Source organism: Motacilla alba, chromosome 3 (assembly GCF_015832195.1).
Source record: "Motacilla alba alba isolate MOTALB_02 chromosome 3, Motacilla_alba_V1.0_pri, whole genome shotgun sequence".
NCBI lineage: Eukaryota > Metazoa > Chordata > Aves > Passeriformes > Motacillidae > Motacilla > Motacilla alba.
In genome coordinates this window covers 68,691,749-68,711,139 of record NC_052018.1, presented here as the reverse complement: position 1 = coordinate 68,711,139, position 19,391 = coordinate 68,691,749, and the positions used below count along the sequence as shown (strand labels likewise).

At 34.9% G+C, this 19,391-nt stretch overlaps 1 protein-coding gene across 10 annotated transcripts in view; it reads left to right on the top strand.

Moving 5' to 3' along the window:
* Positions 1-19,391, top strand: part of RYR2 (ryanodine receptor 2) — a 382,187-nt gene that overhangs the window by 355,974 nt on the left and 6,822 nt on the right. For all 10 annotated transcript variants that reach the window (XM_038130404.1, XM_038130398.1, XM_038130396.1 and 7 more), the window contains 11 exons: positions 361-425; positions 2,238-2,385; positions 3,898-3,984; positions 4,810-5,028; positions 7,165-7,295; positions 7,886-7,928; positions 9,855-9,988; positions 13,803-13,863; positions 15,001-15,147; positions 15,988-16,122; positions 18,505-18,661. In XM_038130404.1, coding sequence (XP_037986332.1) covers positions 361-425; positions 2,238-2,385; positions 3,898-3,984; positions 4,810-5,028; positions 7,165-7,295; positions 7,886-7,928; positions 9,855-9,988; positions 13,803-13,863; positions 15,001-15,147; positions 15,988-16,122; positions 18,505-18,661 — 1,327 coding nt within the window. The remainder of the gene's footprint in view (positions 1-360; positions 426-2,237; positions 2,386-3,897; positions 3,985-4,809; positions 5,029-7,164; positions 7,296-7,885; positions 7,929-9,854; positions 9,989-13,802; positions 13,864-15,000; positions 15,148-15,987; positions 16,123-18,504; positions 18,662-19,391) is intronic.

Below are 19,391 nucleotides of genomic sequence, written 5' to 3'. Positions count from 1 at the left end.
TATCTTCTATTTCTGATATATATTTCTTTCATATATGAAATGTAGTCTTGAAATAAAACTTGCATTTTTTTTTCCTGGGTTTTCTGACTTATTTTTTAAAGAACCATGTGTAATTACTGGAGTTTACTCTTTCTGATGTCACAAACTTGAATTTCCACATTTTTGGACTGCTTTTAATTCAGTGTTAAATTGCCTCTCTTCATTAATGTAAATCAAATTATCATCTTTTTTTCAGGTTTACCACTGTTTAACAAAAAAAACCCAAAACCCCCTAACATTCTGCATTTTGGGTGTTCTTTTAACTAACTCTGTACTGTATAATAATATTTACACACAGTTTCTAATCCTGGTTTTCTGTAGGAGAAGGTGAAAGAAGAGGAAAAGGAAGAGAAAGAAGAAACAAAATCAGAACCTGAAAAAGCTGAGTATGTATTACTTTAACCTCTGATCCTACAAAAAAGGTGTTTTGTTTCACGGAAAAAAACCTCAGGTTCATTTATACTCTTTTGCCTTTAATTTTCTGTCCATTCCCATTCCAATTAGGCAGGGGTGCTTTTTTAAACAATTCCCCTCATCTGTGCATATTTGCAAGGAAATGCCATGTAGTAAGCACCACTCTGATTCTATAATTTCTCTTCCCAGAAGCATCCTTTGTAATGTCCATTTAATTTTTTTTGGAATTTGCTTAATTGATTTTTTTTCCCTTGGCAAATCGTAAAGCTGGAAAAAAAAAATTCTTGAAAACTTTAAGAGCACCTGAGTTCCAGAGACCTGCTATCCATCAGTGGTAGAGACTGAATCTGCTTTAACCTCTCCCATTTGCTATGACATGTTTTATTTGCATTTTGCAAAACCTTAACATTCCAGTATAATTTTAATGAATTAGAGAGTACACTCACATCTTTATGAAGATATTTGATCAATAATAATTTAAACCCTTTTAGGGCATGTTAAAATCTAATGTTAATACCATTAGCTCAGAATAAAATAGGGGAAAGCAAAATTTAGTACTTGGTTTTAACCAGTAAAAGCCGTGAGTCTCCATCCCTGTATTTTATAGTTCCTGATACGTGTACATTTCTGTGTACAGTTTCTGTAGCTGATTTATCACTGTCAAAATTCTCTAAGAAGATCCCTTAGTCTCAAACTCTAATAATTACTGCTCTTCTGGGATGACAAGCACTTGTCCATGGTAAAAACTCTTCTTCTTAATCAGTGCAGCAATTTTCTAACTTGGCCACTATAACTTTGTGAGGGAGAGTCTTCCTGGCTTTTGGAGGTCATTTACTGTTGATTGCTCTGCTTGTCTGTGTGAGTTGCAGTAATACCTGTATTCTCTGCCAAGAATACAGTGCCTGGCTAACTATTAGCTGCCCTGAAGCTACTCCTGACATGACAAACTTTCAAGTGAAAGTTTATCAAATGTCTTCTAGGAAGAGGAGCCTGCTTTGGACATCAGTCATTCTGTTTGTAGATAGGAACAGAGAAATAAATAATGTAATTTAGAAGTTGCCTCTCACTCTGGTTTGGCTTCAAATGGACTTCTGTGATCTTTTCATCTATCATGCTGACAGTTCAAATTAACTTCTAAGACAATTCACAGTTCTTTAGATCGTGTGTTTGGAGAAGGCAGCCTGTGAGCTCTGACTTTCTCTAATGAGACAGCATGGTGATACTCACACACCAGATGCTGACAAAATCTTACTTCATCTCCTCCTGGAGTGGGTACTTATAACTTCATCAGCTGGGCAGAAATGCAGAATTTAAAACTTGAGGTTTGACTTGTTATTGCAAGAAGAACCAAAGATTTCTTCAGCCTTTGTGGGAACTGGATTGTTTAAGTGCATGAGGTTGGAGGGGAGCACTTAAACATGTAGGCACTCAGGCAGACATAGAGCTGCCAGCTTACAGACATTTTGTCATTGCAAGAATCAGCTGCACAATTATGAAGAATCTCTGATAGCAAGGTTGGCAGATTTTTGATTACCTGCTTCTACCTCTAGCTAGCATTTCCACTTTCAGGGTGCTGAACCAGTAACATCATCTGTGGCCTTAACCAGACTGTCACCCTTGCCAGTACTTTGAACTGAAGAGGGATACTTGTCATGTTCATGAACTGCATGAGTCATGGCTACTTGAACCTCATTAAAAGATGTAATAGCCTATTTCAGGGTGTGATTTTAATTTAGCAATTTTATTAATTTGATATATTATTTTACCTTCATTTGTATCCTAAGAGGAGAAGATGGAGAAAAAGAAGAGAAAACCAAGGAAGACAAAGGGAAACAGAAATTAAGACAACTGCATACGCACAGATATGGAGAACCAGAAGTTCAGGAATCAGTCTTCTGGAAGAATATCATTGCATATCAGCAGAAGCTTCTTGTAAGTTTTTATCTAACTTAGGTGTTTAGCTCTTGGCAGAGACATGTACCACAATATTCTAACAATATAAAGACAAATAGCATCTACTGGACCACAGTCTTCTATCCACCACTGTCTGTAAAAAGGACAATGAAGCAAAGGTTTAGTGGGAATATTAGAGAAAGGAAACACACAAATAACTTAGTATACAAGATATTAATTCTTAGGAAGACAGTTATTGTCTCAAACCTAGACATTCAGAGATGCCTGTGTATCATGGAAACATCCATGCATTTTCATGGTAGTAAAATTCCTGAATTTTTACAGCAGCCAGTGAGACAGTAGGATTTCTCCTTCCCTGAGAGACACCTTTGGGAATTTACAAGCTCTCCTTAAAAATAATCAACTAAGATGCAATGCTTAACCTGAAGTGAATAAGAAAAGATGTTACAGATTTTTTTTTTTTGGTGAGATAGCAAGTCAGTATTTGTCAAGCTTTTCAAAATCTGTGGAAAATAAGACTTTATGAAAATGTAAAACTGCATCTGAGAGTCTCTCAGTAAAATATCAGAAAACATTTGCTCCATAACTGCTTAAAATCCATTCATATTCTCTGAGGCCAGAGTGAAATGCAAAGCAAAAAGAAATACACTTTTGCTATGTATACAGCATATAATTGTGTAGGGATGTCGTACTTCTAGTATGAGAACATAGCAAAACTACAAAGCTGTTGTCAAAATCTTATGAAAAAATTAAGTGTTTAAATTTGGCTTTTGGACTGAGATACATTTTTAGGCTACAATTCCCATTGCAATCATGTGAATTTAGCTATTTTTTTTCCAATAGTCTCATTTTATATTTCACTAATAGTCATCTATGATTAGGGCTGAAAAATGGCAGAATTCCTACTGGAGTGTTAAAACATTCAAAATGTGTGCTGTAAAGGTTTGTGTGTTGTCAGGAAGGGAAAGGTGCATTTCTGCAGTCCTTTTGATAATGTCAAAATGTCAAGAAAGCTTTCTATTCATGGTACTCAGGTCACACATGAATTTTTGCTGGCCTGGTAAAAATGCAGTTGATTCAGGAATAGAAAATATTTAAGATAAACTTATATGCAGAGGTTTTTAATTTTTTGGTAAAAGTAGCAATTTGCTGTATGTGTGAATATTGAACTACGGGGAAGATAGAGACTTCTGCATTATTACATTACTCTTACATTGAGATGCCTCTGCATTGTTTCCAAGTGTATTGAGAGCATAATGAAAAATATGTAAGAGGCAATTAGAAGTCCTTCATTCTTTATGCATGGAGTGAAACAAAATGTCCTTTATTCATTATTGCATGTGTAGAGTAGGAGAGAACTTGTACATCAATCAAAATGTTTGTTGGTTTGGTTTTTTTTAATATTTATAATTCTATTAAAAAGTTCCATTAGGGAAAAAAAAACTACAAAAAACCCGCTCAGCAGCAACTTACTAATGATGGTTGAATCCTTATTAGGCAAAGTGTATTCATGTTCTGTCCTCTTTTCAGAATTATTTTGCACGAAACTTTTACAACATGAGGATGTTGGCGTTATTTGTTGCTTTTGCCATCAACTTCATCCTTCTTTTCTATAAGGTAAATTTCTCAAACTATTACTTTTTAAGTTGTGCACTGGAAAACATTTGGATTTTGTAGTCAATATGTTATGGTAAAACTGCCTAGCTTAACAGATTAAATACCTGCTTCATCCTACCACTTCAGAAATCTAACATGGTGACAGCTGAAATGTTTGTGTGAAGTAAAAGTAGACTTCCAGTACACAAATAGCTGTTGAAGGAGCATTGTGCTCGGTCAAAGGCAGCAGGCTGAGAGGCACACCCTTGCCTCAGATGCTCCATTTCTCAGTACAGTGAACCTGCCAAGCTGAACCTTCACAGGTAACTTAAACTAATCCATGTCAGTTGAGGTGTTTTCTTGTGACATTATGCTCTTCTGAAAGGGTTTTTACAGCCAGAAGTCAAATCATCTTAAGCTGCCTAGAATATCACTGATATTGTCAAGATTTTAGTAACATTAATGCAACTCTAGAGTCTTTGGACTTGAATAATTTTCGGTCAGAGAGCTGTGATGATAAAGACTACTGCCAGGGGTTTCTTCTAAGAGGGCTGTGCCCTTTCTTGAATTTTAAGTGATAAAATTCATCATGGACCTGATTTGGTAACATGGACAGACAGTGGAAAAAAGGGAAAGAAAAGGCATATTTTCATGGTCTGGTGTAACAAGATGAAAAAGGTCTTCCTGAGGTATTCTTTGTGACACTTTTATGCAAAAAAAAATCTTTAAAGTTTCTTTACAGTTATATTGTCTTTGGTATCATTTTTTCAGCTCAACAACTTAGCTTGTAGTATTGTAAAGCTGTTGTCAAAGGTATACAGCTGCAATATTAAGTGTTTTAAACAGGTCTCCACATCTGCTGTGACAGAAGAGAAGGAGCTTCCTGTGGTATCTGATGGTGAAAGTACCAAGTTGAACATCCTGGAAAGTGATGATGAGAGGGTCATTGCAGTGCATTATGTCCTGGAAGAAAGCAGTGGCTACATGGAGCCCACACTGAGGATTTTGGCCATCCTACACACAGTCATCTCATTTTTCTGCATCATAGGGTATTATTGTTTGAAAGTAAGAAAAAAAAAAACCCTCTTTTTTCTAGGTCTAAACTTTTTAACCTGTCTAGCAGTATAACTTAGAACCTTAAGTCAACTTGCTTAGGCAGGCTGGGGCACTGTTTAAAGAAGTCTGGGTTGTTAGTGTAATGTACTCAGAAAGTGTGTGTTAGGTGGTGTGTCTGTTCAGGAGGCTGTAGGCCAGAGTCTGATTTGCTGTCAGTCAGACAGTTACAGCAGTAACCTGCCTCAGAAGCTGCTTGTGACTGCCAAGGACGAGGTGTCAACACACATTCCACAGATATGGAATATATTCAGATACACAGATATATTCAGTTTTAGATTCTGCTTTATTAGTCTGTCAGGTAATTTGGAAATAATGCAGCATTTTGGAATACTGCTGCTGCATATTGTGATTATAAAATGCCTGCTGTTCCTACACACACACTTTGCTGGTAGTGTTTTGGCAGGAGCCTAAGCATCTTTTAAAGGCCTATCTTGGAGAAGATCTCTGTTAGGGATGTGAAAACTAAAGATGCCACTTTGGTGGGCAAAATGCTGATTGTGGTTTAAGAAAACCAAATTTCATAAATCCATGGAGCTGGGAGAAGTATATCTGACATGTACTTCCCTGATTTTTTTACTTCCAGGGCAAAAGCTGTAAGTCAAAGTGCAGGATAGTACTAAATTAAATGGACCCTTGATATAACCCAGCTGCTCATTTGTCCTTATATCTCTATTAAGGTCTTGTGTGGTTGTTAATATTTTTCTTTTCCTCTTTCAATGGCTAGTAATTTGTTCTGTGCTAAAAGACATGATCTGCATTTGTAGCTCAAGGAAACGTTCATCATGTTAGTACTTTTAGTGTTGATTTTCATCTCTGCTTTAAGTATCCCTACCAGTCAGTAGATACTAAACCATGTTTTTGTTGCATTGATTGCCATGCAGCATGAAAGCTTAGGTTTCTGGGTTTTGAGATGTTTTCTTCTCCCTCCTCATAATTTTTGTTTGTTTCTACTATTACCTTTTATGCTACTTTTTTTTTTAAACATTTATTCTCTGACTAGAAGGGGAAAACATTGTTATCAATATTTATCCTAATTAATTGACTTCTTTGATATTCTGAAACCAAAATATGGTCCAAATATGGTTTCAGTCTCAAATTTGGAGATCTTTAAGTCCAAAATCTTCTGAACTGCAGGCCTGTGTGTGATAGGTTTGCTTCTAAATACTGCTTAGGATGAAATCCATTGCATTTTTCTCATTTAACTGTTTGAAAATAGTGTTGAAACTATTTTTTATTGTATCTAATGTAATCACCATGTCAGTGGAGTAGTGTTGATTTTCATTATTACTATTTCAGTATATCCATATCCGTGAGTATACTGAAATAGTAATAATCTTGACTACTATTACAGTCAAGGTGGGTAATGCAAGGTGGGTAAATTTTGGGGATCTCTTAAATAGTTCCAGGAAAGAGTAGAGTTTACTTTTTTTTTTGGTAACAGATTTCTTAGAAAAATGCTCTCAACTTGGACCACTATTTGCATCTGCCTTCTTGAAATGTACTTTTGAAGTCATCCAGCTGATGAAAGAGGGTTGTAGGTAAAGCCTGGCTAGGTGCCTCAGCTTCTGACAATTATTTTTTTGTTACTTACAGTCTTTGCTCTCTGCAGCAAAACACTTTGTTTCCCACAGTGAAACCTCAAAAATTCTTTTACAAATAAAAGGAGCCTCTAACATCTCTGGGTATCAAAATGAAATCAAAAGATGTCATGCCAAAATAATATTTCAAACTAGAATTTTGAAGGATTAAAAAAAATATTTTAGGTCTCTTTCACTTGATTGCCACTAATCCCTTCATAGCACTGAAAAACTGTTCTTATTTGAAGGATCCCACTTCAGGTGTTTTGACCATCTTTTTACAACTGTTTAGCACACTGTAGTTTAATGATTCTGAATTACCTGACCCTGGTGTATCAATAGCTTTACTGTGTGTACTGGGGAATTGTTATGTCTTTCAATTTTTTCAAATACTATTTTTGCTTTCTTCAGTTTTGATACATATTTCTTCATGACAACTGACTTGTCTTAAAGTTTGCAGACATATCAGTGCATTTTACATAATTCCTGTATTTTCTTTCAACTGCAGGTTCCACTGGTTATTTTTAAGAGAGAAAAGGAAGTGGCAAGGAAATTGGAATTTGATGGGCTATATATAACTGAGCAGCCATCAGAGGATGATATTAAGGGACAGTGGGATAGACTTGTAATCAACACACAGTGAGTTTTTACTTACTCTGTCTCATTATAGCCTTATAAGTAATTGCTCTTCTGTTTCCCCAATTACATAGTTATCATCCATCTTGTCTAAAATAAACAATTATTAGAGATATATTTCTAGCAAGGAATTACAAAATTTTCAGGCAGCTTCAAGACTAATGTTTACTGTCATTTTTACTATTACTGTTTAATCTTCTGCATTCCCAAATTTTTGCCTTAAAATGGTTTCTCTTCATAAAAGAAAAAAGAAGAGGGAAGGGTTTGTTTTGGCAAGGACAGTGAAGATGGTTGTGCATTGCTGTCAGCTCAAGCGTGAGCTGTGCTTTGCATCACATAATCACATATTTAAAATTCTGTTTCTCTGCCTGGTGGGGCTGTGTGTGGCATGTAGCTGCTCTAGAATCCTCTCTGCAGGCATTGGCTCTGCTGTGCTTCTCACTTTTACATGGTAGGCTGAACACCATTCGGCAATTTTCACTCCAGAGGCTTCACAAGTGACTGACTGGTGGTAGCCACCACACAGGGACTCATAGAAACAAAATTGGTATATATTTGTCTAAAATGTAATCTTGTTTATCTGTGTTTTTCAGGTCTTTTCCAAATAACTATTGGGACAAGTTTGTGAAAAGAAAGGTAGGGCATTTTTTTTTTAAATATTTATGAGGTTAAAATAAAATTCTATTGCGTATTTCTGTTCATGTTGGGAGGAATGTGGACTACACTTTGAAATACAACTTTGATTCAGTGTAGTTTTTGATATTTACAATTTTGAAATACACAGAATTCCTTACCACATTCTTACAACTATTTTTTATGTATTTCAAACTTTTTCTACATACAGATTTTGTATAAAACTGGAATTTAAATACATTCGTGAAATTACATGAAGAATTTTGTGTGTGCTTGTATGTATAATGCAAATTATGTAAAATGTCTTGTCTGTATTTATGTATTCACCTCCATACACAGAGAATGGTGTCCCTCAACCAATAGTAGGTTAAAAAGTAATTAGTAAGAAGACAGGACAAATTGAGATATTTAGGCACAGGGCATAATCAGGCAACTATAACTCCCTGAAAGGTATATACATGCATTGGTCTTTTTTGTCCCTTACCTCTTTTTTTTCCCATGGCTTTTCTTCCCCAAGTTACCTAAATCCATCTCTTTCTCCATCTTTGCTTCCTCCCTGTAACATGCAGTAACATCCCATTTATGGGATGCATTGTGTAAGCATCCCTTGGCAGTAATCCCCTTAGTCTGACAGGTGATCTGGAGAGTTTTTACCAGTGACTCATTTTGATGGATTTCAGATTTGGGTCTCCAAATCCTGGGAGACCCAGGGATTTGGGGCTGCCCTGGGAGGGACCAGGCAGAGCATCCATTCACTGTGAATCCATAGTTTGGGTTCCTGCCTGCCACTGTGCCTCTCTAGTCCTCTAGTCTCAAGCATTCTTACAAATGGTATTTTCAATGTTTTCTCAGCTTGCTCTTAAGAAATAAATCTAATGCTTGCACTATAGCTTACAGCAAGAAAATTTTTTTCAGTGTGTTAGATCACAGTTGAAAAAGAGGGTGTGCATGTTGGATCAGATTTACCCCTCCTTCACACTTTAATGCCAATCTTGTATCACAATTTTGGAAACATGTTGTTTAATACTCTTAGCTCTTCTGCTTTGTAACAGTCTTAGGTCAACCTGACCAAAAAAATCCTTCGAATTGTGCACTCATTTTGTTGTGGAAATTTTTTTTTCATATTTTAGGTTATTATAAAGAGATTTCTACATGTCTGTCTAAGCAAAGGGGAAGCAGTAGCTCTCACAGAGTACTTGAGAAAGAAAATAAAATTCTGCATTGCTTCTGTCAATGTAGATGGTCAAGGAAATTTGAGCATCTAATCAAAAGGAAAGGAGATGGTTTTAAGTAGTGTGGAAGACTTTAGGTTTGGCTGAGGAACTGCACTGTATGATTTAACTGTCTTCAAATATACTATTTTGCAATGAGTATGTTCTTTTATATATATTTTTTTATTTTAATCCCTAGTCTACAAAATAATCCATATAATAACCACTGTTTTCAGGCTTGCTACAAAAAAAGCTTCTCTAAACATCTGACAAAATATCAATAAATATTTAAAGCCTATTAGAAAGCTGGCAAAATACCTCTTCAGCTGCAGGAGTCACTGAGTTATGATCTTGTTATTAAAGAAAAATTTGTATTTCTTTGACTATTTTTTTGAAATGAGAAGAGACAGATAATATTTAGGAAGGAGCTGTATGTTCAGTCAGAATGAAAGCAAGTAAATATTTATTTTCAGCAAAATTACTTAGGAAACCTGTTAAATTTTGTGAGAAAGAGATAGGGGCTATTTGAATTCACTGAAAATATTTTTTTTTTTCTGCAACTCTGTGTTCAAGATCTTGTGATCACAATGTCATCCATAGTCATGAAGCACTGTGTTCAGGCTCCTTGTATGTTAAACCTCTTGTCTTCAGATCCAGGCCAAAAAACTGCTGATCTACCCCACTAATGAATGTTTTTGAATATTCCTTCTAACTTTAGGTAATGGATAAATATGGTGAGTTCTATGGCCGTGACAGGATCAGCGAATTACTAGGAATGGACAAAGCTGCTCTTGATTTTAGTGATGCTCGAGAAAAGAAGAAACCAAAGAAGGATAGCTCCTTTTCTGCTGTGTAAGCATTTGCCTACAGTTTGTTTGTGATTGGGGTTTCTTGTTTGTTTCTATTTTTTAAATTTTGTTGGGGTTTTTTGTAAGTTAAAATCAAGCATTCAAGATTTGTCATTCAGACCAAACATCTGTTGCTCATTTATGTATATTTGCATAAGAAATCAATTCTTATGTTGAGTGATACAGTAAATTTATTCAATTATAGACAATTTATATGCAGGATTCTTTTGGTTTTTATGTATGAAGTTTAGTGCACAGGAGCTTGAGTACATCACATTCCCACTCTTTTGATAGCGTCATCACAGCTGGGCTGGAATCTCCTTTTCAAGTTCTCAGTTCAGCTCTGCTGAAAAGAATGGGCAAAAATGGCAGTGTCTGTTCTGATTATAAAGAAATGATGAAATAAATTTAAGTGCTAGTGACCAGTAAAATCTGGGAATTGGATGATTAATCTGCACATCCTTTTATAACTTGTTTTCCCTAGCCTATGCATTTATATATCATTTGGGAGACAAAAATGAAGAGAAGCCCCTAGACATTCAGAGTAGTAAATTCTCATTTGTGGAACAGGCTTTTATAAAGCACTGCAAAAAATGTTTTTTCCAGTTCTGCATTATAAAAAAGGTATTCAACTAGATAGAACATTTTTTTGCAGATGGGATTTGAATGCTACAGAGATTCTGATGTAAGGGTTTATTTAAAGTTCTCTCTAAAAGCAACATTTTATCTATGGGTGTGCAAGGATTATGAGAAGTAGGCAGTACGACTACTGGTAGATTAGAAGTGCATTGAAGCAAGAGCTGATTTTGTAAGGATGGCTTTTTTACCCATCTTTAAAAAAGATGGATATTAATAAATCAGGAGTTGAACGATCAATCAGGTGCAGTGTAAAGGCTCAAGGACTCTGTAGCATTTCAGTACTAAATAAATTTAATATTTTGGCAGAAATACTTTCCTGAATACTTTCTTCCACATTGTTTTGCTCCTGCTGGATTACAGTAGGACCCATGCTTGAGTTTAGGAAAAAACTTACTACTTTTCTTATTGGTACAAAAACCAAAATAAAACTACTTTCCCTTCCCTGTGTGCTGATACTCACATGAGAGGAAAAACATTTAAATAATGTTTCTGTGAATAATCTTGAAAAAACAGACCAGAATAAAGCAGTTGAAGAAGGCTGATGAAATATTTAATTTAGGAATCATGTCTGAAGGATATTTTTTTAAACATCTATAATATCTCCTTCATGTTATATGCAGTAAAAAATAATTTATGACCTCATCCATCTTTCCTGTTCTCCCTGGAGGAATAATTTCATACTCATAACAGATTGATATGTTGCACGAAAATAAAAAACTATTATAGAATTTTCAGAACCAGTCACATAAAAAAATATACTCTTCAGGAAGGTATATTTATCCACTTTTTAACAGTTTCAAAAATGAATACTAATGAAGCTACTAAAACACATATTCCAGATTCAAATTTGATATGTATTAACCATGCAGTGATGAGAGAGGTGGAAAAAGCATAGGAATTGATCCCTTACTGCAGTACTTGGGGCAGAAAGTAGAGAATGGTGTAACCTTGACCCCTAGCTCCTACTTTTTCTCTCCCTTTCCTTTGGAAAAAATAGCCTGGGACTTGGCATCAGTCTTTTTTCAAGGCACTTAAAGCACCCTACTTGCAGGTGACCATGCTTCAAAAGCTTCTGTCTGTCTCAGTGATATACTGCATTAAAAAAATCTGCATTTTACTGACTCTTGAAGAGCCATCCAGCTCATTGATGCACCCTTGAATATTTTTAAAGTGTATTTTTTTACATTTATAAATATTTTATATTTAAATTATTTAAATATGTTGCTGTATTATTTAACTGTAACCAACTTAGAAGGATGATGTGGTTGGAGCTTTCCTGTAGATTAGACAGTAAAGACAGTTAAATTTTGCACACTGAGATTGAGACAGTGGTGCTGTTTTTCCATTGAATTTGTTTCTTCTTTCAGGTGGATGGTATTAAATTAGATGCATCATGGATGTAGAATATTTGAGAAAATAATATGGAAGACACAAACATGAAAGTTGATTTTCAGAGGTGCCATCATTATTTCCCTGTCCTTTTACCTTTCTAACTGCTGTTGTTTCTGGGATCATTAGTTTAGTCAGAGTCAATAGAAGAGGCAAATAAGGCTTAAGCATCTGCAGCAAGCTTTGACATAAGGCTAATTTGGAAAATAAGCAGGGCTTCTGTCAAATGCTCACATGGAAGAATAAGTCTTCCACTTTGAAGAGTAGAAAAATTGTAAATAATTTTCTCCTGGAAGATCTGAAGTTTTTATAGGTTGGTGAGAAGTGAGACATTAAACCATATCCTAAATGTGAAGTGTACAAACAATGAATGCAGTTGGCCTCAGAATGTGGAAGAATTTAAAAGGTCTTGCTCTTCTTTTCCATGAGAAACAATGACCTAGGTTTTCAAAATATTTTTCAATAGTTAACCCCTTTTTAATAATGTAGTATCTCAGAGAGCAGGATTGTTACTGGAAAAATAGTAGACTTTTTCTTCAAGTGACAGTATATCTCTTGCCTGTGATGGCTAGTGAAAAAGTAAGGAATTTCACTTGCAGTAGTTTTTACACCTGAAGTCTCAAGATTTATACTTGCTATGATGACACTATAGGATTTACAAAAGTGTGGATGTGCCTGTTTGTCTAAGTAGAAGCGTATATCTGCAGGTGGGTAGGGGCTTCAGCAGTTGTGGTTGAGAGGCAGGCACAGTCACTGCTAATGTCCAAATTCCCAGGCTGTTCCTTTGATGCACGTATAGGAATCTCAGTTCCAAACCTTTCCCCTTACGGATGCTAATGTAAAATAACTCCTCCTTTGATTATTTACTTGGGAATCTTAAGCCTAGTGGATCCTTGCTGAGGCTTTGTGCAAGATACCTCAAAATAATCTGTTCTGTGCTCTGTCTTCAAGACACACAGAAAGCTGACAGACACCCTATAACTCATTGTTTTGTTTTGGTCCAGTGGTTTCTTTTTTGTAACGGTCAAGTGGCACCATTCTTGATGGAGTATCACCTGCTGATGTTGTTCAGTGTCTGGCACAAAACTTTGATACAGTGCAATAAAAAGGGTATTTCCTACCTAGTTGGCAGTTAATAAAGAGGTTTTTTTTAATCTGATGGGATGCTTTGTGTTTTTAAAAAGTAACATTAATGGAAAATTTTCCTAAGTACCTATGTCAAAACTCATTAACTGGTAAGAATTATCGTATTTTCATTAATGATTTTCCTTATATCCTTAGAAAAATGGGTCAATTTTCTGAACAAGCTCTGAGATTCATCTGATCTAAATTTGTCTGTCTTTAATGTCATCCAATTGTGTCACTCAAGGTATGCTATAATAACCAAGGTAAAGAATTGGCATTTTAGGGTGCAAATTCGGTTACCTTTTTTGACTATTACTTCAGGCTTAGGTGGGTTGCATTAAAAAGAAAATATTTTTTCTCCATGGATTTTAAAGACAGCTTATTTCACTTTTATGCATGATAACATTTTAGAAATCAATTGGCATTAGGTCTGATGAATTCAAAACAGTACTTATGAATTTGATTTTCGCCTTTTTTTTTTTTGACAGATTCATTCCAGAGTAAAAGTCTGAATTAGAACAAGGTTCTTATGTATTTCAGTTTTTGAAGAAATTGATCAGCTGTTGACTCCTGCTATGTGACAGTGCACTTCCTACAGATTGTGTTTAATGTTTTCCAGTTGTGTTTTGCTATAAAATGCTTTTTTTAAATTTTTATTTTTACAGGCTAAATTCCATTGATGTTAAGTATCAGATGTGGAAATTAGGAGTTGTTTTCACTGATAATGTAAGTTTTTCAGTTTATAAATATATGTAAATATTCATTAACTAAGCACTTGTTAATGCAAAGTGCTTCAATGAGAGGTGTGAAATACTCTTGGTTGTATTTATTTTACTACAAGAAGAAAAATCTTGAAAGCTTAAAGATACATTGTCAAAATATTTTCACAGTTACATTGGTAGTAGTTAGTAGAACCTCAGTTCCTGCCCTATTTCTGATATGCTTTTTTAGAAGCAATAAGAAAACACTGCACTGTAGAATTAGAAAACTGACTATTAATGCTAATTGCCATTTTTTCTTGTTGTTCATGAATATTATGAACACTTGAATATTCCCAGAGCACAGTCAGATCAATATAGTTAATGTATCTTAAATTGTTTAATTTGTATCACTGAAACCAATAGTAAGGAGTGCCACAGAATGATACAAATTATTTCAGGTATTTGAAAAAGGAAGTTTTTAAAAGCAAAAAAAACCAAGGAGAGATAAACAAGAATGCTCAAATGCAGTTTAAGTCAGCCATCCAATGATTTTTCAGCATGATCTGTAAACAGTGTTTGTTTGGGACTAGTTTTTTTTTTAAGGAGACGGATATAATTTCTCTTATAAATACTTGTCTTTGAGTTCAATAAAAATTAATTTATATAGGATCAGATGAAATTAACATTTGTGGTTAGTTAAATAATGCTTATATGTTTAAATAGGAGTTTTAGTAGCTCAAATGAATTATAAAATTCCTTTTGTTGCTTGCAGAGTTCTATGATTGTCATTAGCTAACTTTGGGCATTAATATTTTAATGTAATTATTTAGAAATTATTTTTAAAAGTAATTTAAATCAGATTTTTTTTTACAGCAGACACATTTACAAATAAGGGTTTAAGAATTTCAAAATAATTTTAATAGTATAAGTTCTGAATTTCTTGATTTTGCCCATATCTTGTTGACTTCGTGTTTGAGGATTTAATATTCTGCATGAACAAAAAATTCTCAGCGATATCTAGAAAATTTTCTCTTTAAAAGGAACTTTTTTCTATTTAAAGAAAAGAATGTTTGAGAAATTTCTACTTTTCCTTATTGTCTTGGATTAAGTTAAAGATGAAAGCCATGAATTTTATTTTGAATGTACTTGTTTTTTCTTTTAGTCTTTCCTTTACCTAGCGTGGTACATGACCATGTCAGTCCTTGGCCATTACAACAACTTTTTCTTTGCTGCTCATCTCCTTGACATTGCAATGGGATTCAAGACATTGAGAACTATCCTGTCATCAGTTACTCACAATGGCAAGCAGGTATCAACTGCCATCACTTTTCAGTTTTTTTACTTAAGGAGTACACAGGAAAGGTCACTTCATTACTTGAGTCAGGCACACTGCAGGTTGACAACAGAAATGCTCTTTCATCATGAGCTCTAGAACTTGAGTTGATGATGAAGCTAGACAATGGGATTTGTAAGCAAAAGTATTTTCCCTTCTGAAAATACTCCTGAAGTTTTAGCGAATTACCTATGAATTAAGGGGGCATTATTTATAAGGAACTTTTTTAGATCTGGGAGCTACACAAGTGAAATATCAAATTACAGGATACTGAAGCTCCCTTCCAGCTGCTTTCCATTAAGCTCAGAGTGAAATCTTAATGATGCTGCAGTTGAGCAGTGGAGTACTTGTTGCTGCTTTTCTAAGATGTTAAAATATTAGGAACAGGGTTCTTTTTACATGTAATTCTATACATGTACAAAATAAAGTTGCTTTCCTATTAAATTAGTAGATAACTGTATTTCAAATTAATATGTTATAGGTGATAGTAATATTATATTAGGTAGTGAATTTTCAGATCCTCCATTTGATTTTGGGGATTCTATATGATTCTTATAATTGTTTCCTTATGTATCTATCCTTAATATATGTCTTTGTAATTATGTTTGATCAAAAAAAAGGAAATACACAATCTTTGTGTGAGAATATGCAGATATATTACTCTGTATTACAAAAATATATAAAGAGTAAAAATTTTCCTGCTGCTACTACATACAGTTTATTGTTAGTTTCCTCTTTTTTTTTTTTTGTTAAAGAAAAGATAAAACACAATTCCATAGTGGTGTTACACCCATTCTGTAATTTTGTCTTGTCCAGCTTGTCCTAACAGTGGGATTACTGGCAGTAGTGGTATACTTGTATACAGTAGTGGCATTCAATTTTTTCCGCAAGTTCTACAACAAGAGTGAAGATGGTGACATGCCAGACATGAAATGTGATGATATGCTAACAGTAAGTCTTGTTTTGCTTTCTGGTTTTTAGTTGGTTTTGGGTTTTTGTTTTTCTTTTTCCCTCAAGCTGTTATGGTTTTGTCCTGACCTTCTTGTTAATTTGTATTCATACAGTAATATCATTAGCCAGCAGGCAGGAAATATTGCAGTTGAAAACAAAGGGACGAATATGATGAACATCCTCAACAAGTAGATAGATCTTGTGTATGCTCAATAAAACTCCTCTATAAAGGAGTAGAAGAAATGTGGTACTGTACTTTGCTATAGCTGTTCAAAAAATGCAAAACAACTACAAGCTGTGAAGCTGAGCTGGCTAAAGGTCAGCACTTCTGAATCTTGAAATTCAACAGGTCATCCATAGGCAAGCATTTTCATGGGTAATGAAAATACTTAAACTCTTGCTGAAGCTTTGAAATCCATCAGTTTCTCTTAGCATGAATTGCCATAGTTATCTTTAATAGGCAGTTCGGTAACTACAGTGTTCAGAACTGTCTTAAATTATTTTATAGCAACTAAGACAGTGACAGCCTTTGGAGTTATGACTGATAGAGTTTAAACCAAAAAGAATTTCCAAGATGCATTGCCCTTAATATCTCTCAAAATCATGTAAAAAGTCATGGTAAATGTATTTCAGTATGCTATGCAACAGGAATCTCTTCCAGAGAATCAACAACATTTAAAATCCAAATAAGTAGATAAACTATTTAATTGATAAAATAAATAGATATATCTAAAATAGATAAACTAAACTAAATAGATAAACTAGAGTAGTATGTCTATATTTTTGTCTGGTTTGGGACATTCAGCACACCAAAACCAGATAAACTGGAACGTGAATCAGTGAAGGGCTGTTAAATTGTCAGGTGCTGGAGCACTTGGTGGGGGAAGAGGGGGAGGGAGCTGGGCTTGTTTGGCTTAGAGAAGAGAAAGTCTCAGGGTAGAGGTTGGGTAAGAGAAGTTCCCAGTGTCTGCAGAAAGATTACTGGGAAGACACATCCAAGCTCTTAACAGGAAGTGCATGACAGGAGACTGTGAACATAAAGTGGAAAAATGTGTTCTGACTGAGAGGAGCCAAATGGATCACGTTGCTCAGAGAGGTTGTTGCAGTCTCCATCCTTAGGAAGTTGTAATGAACTGACTTGGATAAAGCCTAAAACATTTTTTTCTGAGGCTGTAGTAGGCCCTTGGAGTAAAGATCTCATGAAGTGATCTGATCTGACCTGCCCTGCCCTGCCCTGTAATTCTCTGAAAATACTCATACCACAAGGCTATAATATTGTACAGGAATTAGTTAGAATAATATGTGATATGCTGTGAAATCTGGGTTGTGTCTTGTAAAAACACTAAGACTTGAAATGGGATTTAAAAGAAAATTAATATACATAACTTTTTAGAAATAAAAAGCCAAAACCTTTTACATAAGTAACACTACATTCACTCATAAGTTAAATTATTACCTTTTAGTCTTGGAGTATAAACTATCTTTAGAAATTGTTAGATTTTTCAGGCAAGGGTCACTCAGCATTATATGGTACTATATCAATTTATTACAGAAGAGATTTTGGGGACAGTGTGGCATAGAAGTAGTAGAATGGACTTTTTTGTATGGTGAGGAGTTAGTTATTGTCATTGCTATTTTTTGATAGAGGGTGAGAACCTTTTACCTATAGTTTGCAAGGTACTTAAAGAAAAAAAAAAAAACAAACAATCATCTGTTCTAGACCTCTAGAAAATGATACCATAATTTTCTATTAAATGATAACATGATAAAATTGGAAATTTTGTATTGTCAGCATTCCAGGCAACTGTTCTGATAGACTCGTTATGCCACTTTTCATATTATAGTTTCACAGTATTATTCTCAGATGTTTTCAATAATTAGCACAGGCTAATTCTCTGCACAAGCATTCACAAAGATGTTTTGCTTGGTTGGGGTTTTTTTTGTTTTATTTTGTCTTGAGGAAGAGGGTTGCTTATTTTTAAATTTGAATTTAATACACTAAAAACAGGGAAAATCATTCACTTTTGAGCTGAGAAATTGGAAAAGGAGTTGGCTATGGTGGGGATGATATGTCCTATTTACACTGCTGAAATGATTTTACATGAATCATGGGGTGCTGCTGAGCTTCTGGTAGTTGAACTTTTGATCTTATTGAACTGCTACATAATGATAGAACGTGAAATACTGCACCTTCAGCTGCACGGTAACATTTCCCCTCCATTAAAAATATGCATAATCTCAAAGGAGAGAAAAAGATCACTTGACATGTCATAGTTCCTATGCCATAAGACCGGTTTTACCAATTACTGAATTTGTAAGACTGGGTATTTTTGCTTTTAGCTGCAAAACAGCCTTTGTATCCCTTTGTTTTGTCTTTTCTAGTGCTACATGTTTCATATGTACGTTGGAGTACGTGCAGGAGGCGGCATTGGTGATGAAATAGAAGATCCAGCAGGAGATGAATATGAAATCTATCGGATTATCTTTGACATCACTTTCTTCTTCTTTGTGATTGTCATCCTGCTTGCAATTATCCAAGGTATGCTTTTGTAATCCACAGTGGGACTGAAAGCATTATTTAGCAGTACAAAGATCTCAGTGCTGTGGTAATCACAAACCTAAGATTCAGACAGAGCAGCAGGGCAGATCACAAGGATAGGTTTATATAGAAAATCACACCCGGCTGACTCTCATACACTGCTCTTCTGGGTCATTGTAAAATCAACAGGCTCTAGCTGGATCAATAGAAACAAAATAAATGTTTTGCCCTAAGAATACTGATGTCACTGCAGTTCTTTCTTGTCACTGCCCTTTCTAAAAGCCTCCTGTAGAAATCTTGTGGCACAACTAAGAATTGTCCTTCAGTGTAACTCATCCTACCTGAGCTTTCACGGACAAAATCACTACTGCTGTCAGTATTCCCTCTGCCAACATCATAAGTTCTTGAATGTCTGGCAGATCTTCAGATTGGTAATAGTGGTGTGAAAATTGGACCATAGCTTTGAGTGGTTAAATATTTTCTTACGTAAAATTGCTGTTTTGTGTGATGCTTCCTCATTTGAACAATGTAGAAGAGTAAAAAAGTGCTTCATATGAAACAGCTTTAGTATAGCCTGGTTAATGACAGTGGAAAGTTAGCTGCCATTAGTAAGCTTTGGAATTTCAGTGAAACTATTTGACTGATAGTGTTTCTCACTGTTGTAATCTGGATAGTAGTTACCTTATTTTGGCATGTCAAGGATATTTTTTTATTATGTTTGCATTAATTA